Raw genomic sequence first — 13212 nt, 5'->3', positions numbered from 1 at the left:
GGACCACAGGGTTACAGCATAAGGCCAGATTGGGGAGGATATATTGGTATGGTGGTCTTACCCATGATTCAAGGTTCAATATTCTGTCAAAGACACTTGAGGCTGGTACTATTATACCCTTGGTATGGTTCTTTGATGCTTGACCAGGTCAATAACCGACAGTGAATTAAGTGCAGATGATAAAAACTGGAATATTTAACTATTATATGAGAATGAAGGACCCACCACATAACTTTTTCTTCCTGGGAATGACCAGAAGACATTTACTTTCATAAAGCAACAGTGAGAAACTTTTTGATAGTTGTCCTCTGCAGGATATGGTTGACAGTAGTTGAGGCTGCCATGGAATTAGTGTTACTAGTATCAAAAGGACTTGGGAATGGCAGAAGACCGATGGCAGCACCTTAAATGTCAAAAGCAAGGTGGGCATACACTATTTTGTGGACAGTAAACCTAGAGTAGCAGTCAGAGTACCTTGACCGAGGAATGGCTAACAAATAATTTGTGTCAAAGGTCAATGTAGACAAACAGTTAACTACATTTTACTTGTGACTTTTCTAAAAATAGAGAACTGGTGAGCAAAGGGATGAGATCAATGGAAGGAAGGAAGGAAGGAAGGAAGGAAGGAAGGAAGGAAGGAAGTTCATGACTCCACACTCTTTCTTTTTATTTAAGTCAGTTCTCAGAACCAGAACCCTTGAGAAAAGTCTACAATAAAAACACAAGTACATAAGACAAATATTCCCTCAATCTTTTCTCAGATGGAGCTTTAGGTACTTTACTAGAGTTACTTTTCATTGGGAAAAAAGAATACTCAGACTTTTAAAAAGACTTTGGGGGAAATATTAATAAACAAACCAAAGGCTTTAAGATATAGCATTTAAAATGATACTGATACCAAAGGCTTGAAATTCTAGCATAACTCTCAAGTTAGAGAGGAAGCTTCTAGGCTAGATGATATATGGAGTCTCTGACCCAGTATGCTTCATAATAATCTAGCAAGTCCACTGTGTGGTTATTTCCATGAATCTTCAAGCGTATAGTTGGGATGAATATAGTTAGTGTGTGACTGAGGATTCACATTTTCTTGCTGACTCATAGAATAAGAATTATTATGGCAAGAAGGTCCAAGTGACCAAGTGGAACCCTGGCCAAAATAGTGTTTCAGAAGGAGTAAAGAAATTACACTAACATTAAAGCCTTAAAGGAATTGTGAGTAATCTCCATTATATCCCTTTCAATTCATCTATCTGGCATAAACAAGTCAAAGTATAGTCAATTATAAATTTAAGCAAAAGGTAACATCAAGTGCAACACTCTGCCAGATATGATTTTATTGCTGGAAGAAGTCAAGAAAATCAGGCTGTATTCTAGTCCAAGATAGTGACATAGGAGGCTCCTGAACTCAACTCCTTTCATGAACACACCAAATCTACAGCCACATATAGATTACTTCCCTCTGAAAGAAATCCAGAAACTAGCTGAGTGACTCCTACAACATAGGGCTAATGAGAAAATACCTACATTGAAACAGGAAAGACTCATAAAACTCACCCTCTGACATCAAAGCTTGTGATCAGAGGGCAATTCATGGCTTCTGGCTTCTCCATGAGAAGTAAAGGGCTTGGATCCAACATCTAGTGCCCCAACTTCTAAGACTTAAGGCATCCACTTGAGAGATGGGTCCCCCAAACAGCTAGCTCTAAGAGCCAATTGGGCTTATGTCCACAAGATCCAGAAGACTAGAGAAGACAATAAAACAGTTCTTATTGAGCTTGGAAAGACAGTGCCTCCCTGAAGTGAACTTCTGCAAGAGTTTGGCACCCTGATTTTTGTGATTGCCATTCAGAAATACACCTCTTATTAGTAACAGAAAAACATATGAAAGAATAAATCTCACTGTTAAAGATAAATATATAATAAAATTCAGATTATTCTAATATTTTAACAACAGTGGGTAAATCACATAAAAATCTAGCATAAAGATTAGAAGTCAGGGGCAAGCCCAGGTAGCTCAGCGGTTTAGCGCCACCTTCAGCCCAGCGCGTGATCCCGGAGACCCAGGATCGAGTCCCACGTCAGGCTCCCTGCATGGAGCCTGCTTCTCCCTCTGCCTGTGTCTCTGCCTCTCTCTCTCTCTCTCTCTCTCTCTCTGTCTCTCATGAATAAATAAAATCTTAAAAAAATAAAAGAGCATTTGAAAAAAAGAGTAGAAGTCAAAAGTATTAAAAAACAACTATAGATACAATAATGGATACACAAGATAAAAGGAAGGAAATATAAATTATGACTCTCAAGAAACTGGGTAAAGAAAGAGTGTATCTCAACAAAGACCATAGATGACAGCCACACAGCTAACATCATATCCAACAGTGAAAAGCTGAAAGCTTTACCTCTAAGATCAGAAACAAGATAAGGAGACCCACTCTCATAATTTTTATTAAACATAGTAGTGGAAGTCATAGCTAGAGTAATTAGGCAAGAAAAGAAAAGTCATCCAAATCAGACAGAAATGAGTAAAACTGACTTCTTTTACAGATGTCATGATATATACAGAAACACCTAAGAACGCCACCAAAAAAATATTAGAACTAATAAACAAATTCAGTAAAGTTACTGGAAACAAAATCAATATGCAAATATCAGTAGTATTTCTATACACTAATAACAAGAGAGAAATTAAGAAAATAATCCCATTCATAATTGCACCAATGAATAAAATACCTAGGAATAAGTTTAACAAACAAGCGAAAAGACCCATGTACTGATTACTATAAGACATTGATGAAAGAAATTGAAGAAGATACAAATAAATGGAAAGATATTTTGTGCTCATGAATTGGAAGAAGTAATATTGTTAAGATGGCCATACTACCCAAAGCAATGTATGGTTTCAATGCAATCCTTACCAAAATTCCAATAGCATTGTTTACAAAAATTTTTTAAAATATTTGTGTGGAATCACAAAAGACCCTAAATAGCCAAAACAATCTTGAGAACAAAGAATAAAACTGGAGGTATCACACTTCCTGACTTCAAACTATATTAAAAAAAAACTATATTAAAAAGTTGTAGTAAACAAATAGTATGGTATTGGCATAAAAACAGACGTATTAAAAAAAAAAGAAAACAACAGACATATAGATCAATGGGACATAAGAGACAGTCCAGGAATAAAACCATGAGCATATAGTCAATTAATTTATGACAAAGGAGTTAATGATATACAATGGAGAAAGGATACTCTCTTCAGTAAATGATGTTGGGAAAACTTGACAGCCATGTGCAAAATAATGAAACTAGACCACTATCTTACTCCAAACACAAAAATCAGTAAATAAGACCTGAAATCATAAGACTCCCAGAAGAAAACATGGAGGATAAACTTCACGATTGCATTCTTGGCAATGACTTTTTGGATTTGATATCAAAAGCAAAGGCAACAAAAGTAAAAATTTAAAAAGTTGGAACTGCATCAAACTGAAAAGCTTCTTCACAGGAAAAAAAAATCAAAAAAAAGAAAAGGCAAGCTATGGAGCAGGAGAAAATATTTGCAAATCATATATCTGGTAAGGTAAGGATTAATATCCTATATGTGTAAAGAACTCATAGAACTCAATAGTAAAAAAACAAAACAAAAACAAATAATGGTCAGAGAAAGCAAATAGACACTTCCTCAAAGAAAACATACAAATGGCCAAAAAAAAAAAAAAATGCCTGAAAAGGTGCTTAAAGTCACTAATATCAAGGAAATGCAAATCAAAACACAATGAAATATCACCTGACACCTATTAGAATGCCTATCGACAAAAAGACAAGAGATAATACCTGTTGGTAAGGATATGGAAAAAAAGGGAACCCTTGTGCACTATTGGTAGGTATTTAAATTGGTACAGCTCCTATGGAAAGCAATTTGGAAACTGTTCAAAAAAATAAAAATAAATCTACTATGTGATTTAGCAATCCCACTTCTAGGTATACACCCAAAGGAAATGAAAACAGGATATCAAGGAGCTATCTACACTCCCATGTTCAATGCAACATTATTCACAGTAACTAATATATGAAAAAAAACCCTAATTGTCCATCAACAGATAAAATGAATAAAGAAATATGATGAATACATATACAAAAGAGTATTATTCTCTGCTAGGAAGAAGGAAATCCTGCCATTTGCAACAATGTGGATGGATGTCGAGGGCATTATGCTAAGTGAAATAAGCCAGAGAAAGACAAATACTGAAAGATATTACTAACATGTTGAATCTCTAAAAAAGAAAAAAAAAAGTCAACTCGTAGAAACAGAAAATAGCAAAGTGGTTACCTGGTTACCAGCTGAGGGGGTTGCGGGGGAAAAAAGAAAGGATGGTAAAGGTTACAAACAAACATGTAGTTATAGAATGCACCAGGTCTGAGGACCTGATGTAAGACATGGTGACTATAATCGATAATTTGTTAAGAGAGTAGAACTTAAAAGGTCTCACCCCCCCCACACACACAAAAGGTAATCATGTGAGGTGATGGATGTATTAATTAATTAGTGTAGAGACTCCTTTTACAATGTGTGCATATATTAAATCACCATGATGTACACTTTAATATCTATGATTTTACATGTTAATTATACCTCGATACAGCTGAAACTTTTTTTAAAAGGGAAAGAAAGCGTTCTGGAGATAAATTAACTGAAATGGACAGAATTTTACAAGGCTTTCTCTGGGGCTCTTTCCTAACACGGTCACTGCCAGAGGCCATAGAGGACCCTGAAATATCATACAGGATCATAAATTTATTCCTAATTTCTTCTTTTTCTTAAATAAGGTCCCAAATTGTCAAAGTTTCAGGTCCTGAAACTGAAGTTCATCTACCTCTGAGAATAGGGAAATGACCCAGTCCTTATCTAATCTTCAGTCAGCAACTGCTTAATCATTTCAGTTGGGTTTTAACAATAATAATGCATTATTATATTATTTAAAAATTAAAAAATGAAAATACATAAGTAAATCCTTTCATGCCCAGTTCTACTCACTGGCATACTTGGTATGGAAACTATTTGGCAAAGCATATACATTAATTTAAATTTTTTTCTCCTTCAAGTTTTTATTTAAATTCTAGTTAATTAACATGTATGGCAAGTTGGTTTCAGGTATAGAATTTAGTTATTCATCATTCACATATAACACCCAGTACTCATCACAAGTGCCCCCCCAATACCCATCACCCATTTAGCCCTTCCCCTACCCCTCTCCCTCCATCAACCCTGTTTTTCTTAAATATAAAGAGTCTTTTATGGCTTGCCTCCCTGTTTTTTTCCTTTCCCCTGTGTTCATCTGTTTAGTTTCTTAAATATCACATATGAGTGAAATCGTATGGTATTTGTCTTTCTATGACTGACTTACTTCGCTTAGCATAATACCCTCTAGCTCCATCCATGTCATTGCAAATGGTGAGATCTCCTTCTTTTGATGGCTGAGTAATATTTCACTGTGTCTATATATACCACATCTTCTTTATCCTTACTGGACAAACGGGGTCTTTCCATAGTTTGGTTATTGTTGATGCTGTTGTTATAAACATCAGGGTGCATGTGCCCCTTCAAGTCTTGTATTTTTGTATCTTTTGGGCAAATACCTAGTAATGCAATTGCTGGATTGTAGGGTAGTTCTATTTTCAGCTTTCTGAGGAAACTCCATACTGTTTTCCAGAGTGGCTACACCAGTTTGCATTTCCACCAACACTGTCTACTCATCCTTGCCAACAATTGTTGTTTCCTGAGTTGTACATTTTAGTCATTCTGACAGGTGTGAGGTGGTATCTCATCGTGGTTTTGATTTGTATTTCCCTGATGATGACTGATGTTGAGTATCTTCTCATGTGTCTGTTAGCTATAGGGATGTCTTCTTTGGAAAAAAGTTCATGTCTTCTGCCCATTTCTTAACTGGATTATTTATTTTAGGGGCAATGAGTTTGATACGTTTTCTATAGATTTTGGGTACTAACTCTTTATCAGATGCATCATTTGCAAATATCTTCTCCTATTCCCTTGGTGCCTTTTAGTTTTATTGACTGTTTTCTTTGCTATGCAGCAGCAACTTTTTCTTTGGATGAAGTCCCAGTAGTTCATTTTTGCTTTTGTTTCCCCTGCCTTCAGAGAAGCATCTATTAAGAAGCTGCTATGGCCAAGGTCAAAGAGGTTGCTGCCTGTGTTCTCTAGGATTTTGATGGTTTCCTGTTTCATATTTGGGTCTTCTATTCTATTTGATTTTTTTTTGTTTTTTGATAAAATGTAGATGCGTACTGTTCCATTACCATACATCCTAGGATTATTAATTTTATTTTACAGATTTTATGCCTTGACAAGGAAAGATGCTCAAGATACATTTGTTAAGAGAAAGAAAAAAGTTTACAGAAAAATATGTATGGCATAATTTCTTTTGTGTTTATAGATAATGATTACATAAACAAAGATTGGAATAATATTCATCTTGTTAGTAGTAATCATATCTGGAAGGTGGAAGAGATTCCCTTTGTTTTATTATTTTCTAAAATATTTTCAATTTGAATTATCCCCATCTATGACCAATAGTATTTCTATTAAAACTAAAAATGGATAAGAGTTGAGGAAGGTAAGGGGGAAAGGGGGAAATAAGCCTCAATACATTCAGCACAGGAGGAAATTAAAAACAATATCTGAAGTGGGATGCCAGAAAATGTGAGATAGTGATTATTCCTGCTCAGAACTAAGCTGGGCTCTGTACTGTGGATGATTAGAACAGAAGTGAGCATATAATGAAAATAATTCAGTGTAACTATTTTATCAGATAAAACTCTTTTTTTTTTTAGATATTACTTTCTTCGTGTATGCCATAAAATTGTATTTACTGATGAATTTGAGTATGTTGGATATCTTGTGACACTAATGAATATGTTTCCTATTATAATTTCTTGGATACCTAAGTTAAGTGATATCTATGAGCATGAATTAAGACATTCGAACTACTCTTTTCTTGTACTTTATATCATGGAGGCCCTACTTAAGGTAATCCAAAATTGTGTGTGTGTGTGTGTGTGTGTGTGTGTGTATGTGTATCTGTGTATGTGTGAACATGTTACATGTCTCACAGAGAGAATCCCTAGCTTCATCTTTTAATACTATACACAGTTTTCTAAAGGACTGTATGAAATTCTCTCTCACTTTGTAAACAAACTTAAAATTTTAAAGGTAAATTTTTAAGGCAACTCAGTAGAAAATATCCATATTTTAAGAACCAATTTTGTATTTGCAAAAATTTTAAATGGTGTGTGTCAAAGGGAATTTCAAAGGTGTTGACAGTGTTCATAAACTTAGAGTAGTGTTCAGTTTATTTTTTTAATAATAGAGTGATAGAGTGGTAGAGATCCCTTTATTTTTTTAATAACAAATTTATTTTTTATTGGTGTTTAATTTGCCAACATACAGAATAACACCCAGTGCTCATCCCGTCAAGTGCCCTCCTTATACTTGAAAAACATTTCATGATTTGATTTTTAAATCTATTATAAAGAGGTAGTTGTAGAATGAGGAAATGTACCCCCACAAACTGATATTATTGTGTTATATGGATCAAAAAGTGAAGAGTGAGTATGTGGGTATATAACATGATGGACAAAAACAAGAGAAAACTTAGAAGCAACACTATGACACCCTCAAGGAACATCATTCCCAATGACTGGAGGAGCTTAGGGATGGATGGGTCAGCATGGATATTGGAGAAATGTTAGATTTGCGTGGGTAATATGGAAAATGAGACAAGACATGGATGTAAAGAATAAAGAGCTTCCTAAGCCATGCTAGCTCATGAACTTCCCTGGCATTAACTACCATTTATTGTCTAATAACTTACAAATTCATGTTCCCAGCTCAGATCTTATCAAGAACCTCAGATCATACAGACAACTGATGAACGGATCTCTCCAATAAAATACTATACAGACATCTCAAACAGCACACTATGCACAAATTCATCTTCTCTAAACCTACTAATTCCATCAAAATTCCACTGGAAACCCAATTTCCCAGACAAGCATCTTTAATACTTTAATCATCTTTAATACTTCCCACTCTCTTAGCTATAGTAGGCTTTCAATAAAATTTTCTGAACTAAAGAAGGAATGAATGAATGAATGAACTGTCATAAAACAGTACAAAATTTTGAATATTTTCTCCCATGGAATGGATGCTTCAATATTTCAACCATTTTAATTTTAAATTGATATGATTACTTACTAGTATTTCAGACAAGTAGTCTTAAGGTATATCAGAGAAAAATTTAACTAGTGATGTTTCAGTTGTTGCAGAAAATGGTGCAGTAAAAGCAAAAACAAACAAGATAATGTAATTTTTTTAATCAACAGATGGCTGCAATGAGGAAGGAATATTTTTTACATGCCTGGAATGTATTTGAGTTAGTGATTACATTAGTTGGCATCATAGATATAATTCTTATTGAGACAAATTCCATTACTTATACTTTTGATTTTATTCTAACAGTAGTCTTTATAAAAATTGTTCGATTTCTTCGCATACTACGTATTTTGAAGGTAAAGAACTATTAAATCTTTCAATTTCAAGTTTTCACTGACTGCTTCTTGAAATATGGACTAAAATCAGCTTAGTCGTTTTATGACTTCTACTTTCTATTGGGATAATGTTTATATTTTAAACTTCATAACCCTTTCACAAATTTAATGTTACTTTATGAATATCCAAATTACATTTGTAATTCATTTAGCACATGAAAGTATAGAAATATTCAACATAGATTTTTATTTGAATAGAGAGAACATAAAAATTCCACTTTAATATATGTATAAATTAACCCCAAAGTAATGTTTATTTTTATAGATACCTCGTATAAAAGTTAGAAATCAACAAAACAACCATGTAAACCATTCATGTGACAAATCAAATAGTATAAATTCATTTACATCAAAAAACAAAAAATACACATTTCATGTTATATAAATTCGTAGTAATATAAAATTATACATCAAAAATCACCTTTGATTGTCTAACACATCTTTCTATAACAAGTATTTATTTTCTCTATGAGTAGTTCAATGACATGAAACTCCATCACAGGGCATATGATGTGTATATATACTCTCCCTCTCTCTCACTGGCTCTCTGTCTTTTCATACACAAACAAGATACATAAACACTTAAGCCCTGACAGGGATACAAACCTAAGTAAGACACAGTTCATCTAGAGATAAAACTAACAGATTAGAATCTGTACATTTAGAGCTTTCTTACATATGCTTAAAAAATAGTTTTGTTACCAAGATGGAATAAATGAACTAGATCTAAAAGTATGCAACTAGTAGCTTTTCTTATCTTAGTACTAAATGAGACTGTAAGTAATACTAGTGTGCAATTTGACCTGAGAAAAAGGCAAGCAAAGTGTTTTCCAGTGACTGGTTAAGACCGGTTAATGGTTTCTGATAGGAGTATATACAAGGTCTATCAAATATTTTAAGTGAAGAAACTGGTAAAACACCTAAGAAAAGTTTGTATATATATACATATATATGTGAATATATTGATAATTGATATTATATATTATCAATATATTGATGTATTGAATATATATATATATTCTTGAATATATATATATATTCAAGAAACTCTGAACCCTTAATCTTATGTCAAATGGTAGGCCCTTGAATATGAAGATGAATTAGATACACTCTCTACCCCTAGAGAGTTTCCATTGTAGAAGGAAAATGACAAGTCATCTAGATGTTCCAATGTTTTATTGTTGGATAAGTGAGAAACAGAGTATGTACAGAATGCTAACGAGATTTTTTTTTAAAAAAAGACAACTTTTATTAGGTGATACTTAAACTGAATCTTGAAGGATGAGCCTAAGCTAGCACTTTGAGGATTGATGGCAGGCAGCTGGTTGGAGGACAGGATATGGAGATTGTGGAACAGAGATAGGAAAACATGGGAAACCGTCAACTCTTCTGAAGTTAGGGGACTGCACAGTGGTAACAGATAATCTGGAAAATTAAATCCTCAGCAAAGAAACAATAAAAAGTTAATGCTGGGGTCAAACAAAAGTATAATTGTGGTGGGTTCTAACCCCTGAATAAACCTTTTAGTGAGGTTAGTAGGAGATTTCATAGGTAAAAGTGACAGTACTTTATAGATATTTTAAGACTTAAGCCCAGAAAATTAATTGCATAGTTTCCCAAGAATTTAAACCATTTAAAAGCAGCATCCAATTCTCTCTAAGGGACATAAGTAAAGAGTAAAGTTAAACTTCACACAGGTGCCCAACATTCTTAATTATAAGGAAATAACTTTAGTCATGAAGTTATAAAATCTGAAGAATAAAATAAGAACTTTGACAGGTTACTATAGTTACTGTTGAAAGCATGTCATTTCTTATTATTATCTACTTCAGTTAAACATGTAATTAACTAAATATATATGATTTATATTAAATAGTAATGTTTTTCAGCTCATAACTCCAAAGTTGCTGCAAATAATAGATCAAAAGATGAGTCACCAACAATCCTTTCAGTATGCTATACTAAAGGGTTATGTCCAAGGTGAAGCAGACATAATGACCATAATTGATCAGATTTCAACTTCTAAGCACGTTAAACAAGTAAGAAAAACTTTAAATACTTGGGAAAGGGTTGTTTTCCTCCAATCACTCAGTTGCCCCCACCCATTATGTCTCTGTCTATATGTGTAGATATGGTCTTTGACTCAATTTGCTAAGTAACTACTGTAAAAACTTAAACTAGGCTACATGTGTATGACTCGAAAACCTCCTTATCAAAATGTCTGTGCCATAGTAGGAGAAAATAAAAAAAAGAAGAAGCTTTCACAACCCACTTTTTGCTTCTTGTGGAGGCTCTCCAAAACATGTGCAGTGGCCATCAGTTCCTTCCTGATATAAGTTCCAGGATCTGAACAAGAAATATCAGAGGATGAGACCGTGATGGCAGAGTTAAGAAAATGGAGTTTCCTCATAATTCTCAAAGGCTCCCTTCCTCTCTCCCTGCCTGATTTCCCCACAGTAAATAGTAAAATAAGCAAAGGATGGGGATCTGGTGAATGAAAAAAGTAAGAATAACTCATATAGAAGGAAACTTTGTCGAATTCCTTCATTACACAGATAAAGAAGGAAAAAAAGAAAAGAAAAACAGAAAGGTTGAATGATTATGCTCAGTCATATGGCTAGTAAACAGTAAAGTGATTCTAAGGCCTAAGTTCTAGATTTTATTTTTCACTTTTTTGACTCAGGCGAAATAACACCATGTTCTCACACAAGTTTGTCAATTATGTGAAATATTTACCTTCCAAGGCAACCGTAGAACATCTGAATGCCATGTAATATGCCCAAAGCTCAGTAGTTGAGAAAATTGAACATATGATACATAGTAGAACACAAAAAGCACTATTTTCCTTTCTTTACCACCTGTAATTTTAAAACTGTTTTCCTGAATTTTGCTACCTTGTCCAACCTGGAAAAGGATATTTAGCTTTGGAGTTTGAGAATACACAGTAAAAAATACAAAAGGACCCGAATCTCTAAGATGTTGTCCAGTGTTAGACCCCGTTTCTGAACACATACAGTTTATTCAAACTTTGTACTTCATTAAAATTTAAAACTTTCTCTCTGTCCCCAATTTGGAGGCTTTAAAAAGTTTAAGAGTAAAATATCTACCATGCTTGTATTTTTCAGAATCAATACTATCCTAAAGCAAGTTACGTTAAGGAAAAAAATAAGCCTTCAGGCTTCTCAAAGTCAACCTGGTAATGCCACTTTTTATTCTCTCCACCAATCTTGCTGGAGCAAAATAAAATTTATTGCGCAAAATTCAATTCTAATCCCTGAAAAGCTCCGTATCATATTTTTTCTTTAAAGTTAGGTAAAAAATCCATCAGTTGCAAATGTAAAGGTATAGCAGCTTACTTTCCAGTAGGGATAACTCTTCTTTTCTTTTGTAGGTGCTATTAAGGAGGATAACGAAGAATACAGGAAATGCTATGAAAGAGCTAGGTAGGTTACCCCTTGTTCTAAAGATTTAGCACAACCATCTCTTTTTAACGTTACTTTAGAGAGGAAGTTATTTTGATAACTAAACTGATGTTTGAGGAAACCTATTTATTACTAATAATAAAGTGTATAATTTCAACAATTGAAATGATCATATCTTTGGCTGGATGGGCTTAATGTAATATTACCTCTCCACACTTGTTCTTCCTGCCTTATACCTCAGGGAAACCTTTTAATTTCCCTTTAAAGGAAACAAATTAGCATTGCATGTTTATACATGCTATTATCACCTTTCAAAATCTATTTTCTTCCAAACCAAAGGTACACATACCTTCCTGAGCAATACAAAGAAAACGTTATTTTTTCTCTTCACTTACCACAGAACTAGCATCTGAGGATTTAGGCTTTATAAGATGAACTCAGGAGAATTTCATAGATCTCTGATATGACTGCTGGAAGCTTCTATGCCTAAACATGACAACAGCTTATTCTGAGTCATGTCATGTCATGTCATGCTCCTAGTACGGGATAAATCCTGGGAGTGTGACAGACACATTTCTACAGTATGCGTTCATGTGTGAGGTGAAGAAGGGAGTTTGGTACCATGTGGTGGGCAGCAAAATGGCACAGCAAGCCTGAAAACCAAACAAGACTTGAGAGATTTTGCATGGCGATAGTTGTCAAACCAGAAAAGAAGCTATCACCAAGAAGCCTAAACATAGAGATTAAGTGAATGCAACTCTCATGAGCATTCAGGAATTCAGATAAGAAGGCAGAAAAGCATAGATGGATGAGTCATCTCAATGCACAGTGATGTTGGGCGGGCAACGACCCAGAATGAATGAGAGGACTTAATCAGAAGCTATATTTAAGCGCACAGTTTGTAGTCCAAAATCCTAATTCAAGCAGAATAGAAAGTAGGACATAAACTTCAGACCTAGAGCCTAGAAGAGCTTCTCAGTGTCCCATGCAGGTGTATCAGCATAATTGTTAATCCTAGGGCTAGGGCTGTCTGTCCTTCCTCATGGGCTTAGGTATAAGGTGACAAGAAAATGCCAAGCAGAACTCTGTAACTACCAGTGAATTATGATTGGTTGCAGAGGCCTCATCAGTGAAAAATACATTTCTCTATGTTGAGAGTTGTATTCTATGG

The 13212-nt window shown here is 34.3% G+C and overlaps 1 protein-coding gene across 8 annotated transcripts in view; it reads left to right on the top strand.

Annotated features, from left to right (window-relative positions):
* SLC9C1 (solute carrier family 9 member C1) overlaps positions 1-13212 on the top strand; it is an 81750-nt gene that overhangs the window by 47922 nt on the left and 20616 nt on the right. For 7 of the 8 annotated variants that reach the window (XM_049105455.1, XM_049105456.1, XM_049105453.1 and 4 more), the window contains 4 exons: positions 6844-7039; positions 8395-8580; positions 10509-10658; positions 12011-12062. In XM_049105455.1, coding sequence (XP_048961412.1) covers positions 6844-7039; positions 8395-8580; positions 10509-10658; positions 12011-12062 — 584 coding nt within the window. The remainder of the gene's footprint in view (positions 1-6843; positions 7040-8394; positions 8581-10508; positions 10659-12010; positions 12063-13212) is intronic. The other variant, XM_035710021.2, reaches the window with a different exon arrangement.

Source organism: Canis lupus, chromosome 33 (assembly GCF_003254725.2).
Source record: "Canis lupus dingo isolate Sandy chromosome 33, ASM325472v2, whole genome shotgun sequence".
NCBI lineage: Eukaryota > Metazoa > Chordata > Mammalia > Carnivora > Canidae > Canis > Canis lupus.
The sequence above is the reverse complement of the archived record's forward strand: the minus strand, read 5'-3'. Positions and strand labels throughout refer to the sequence as shown.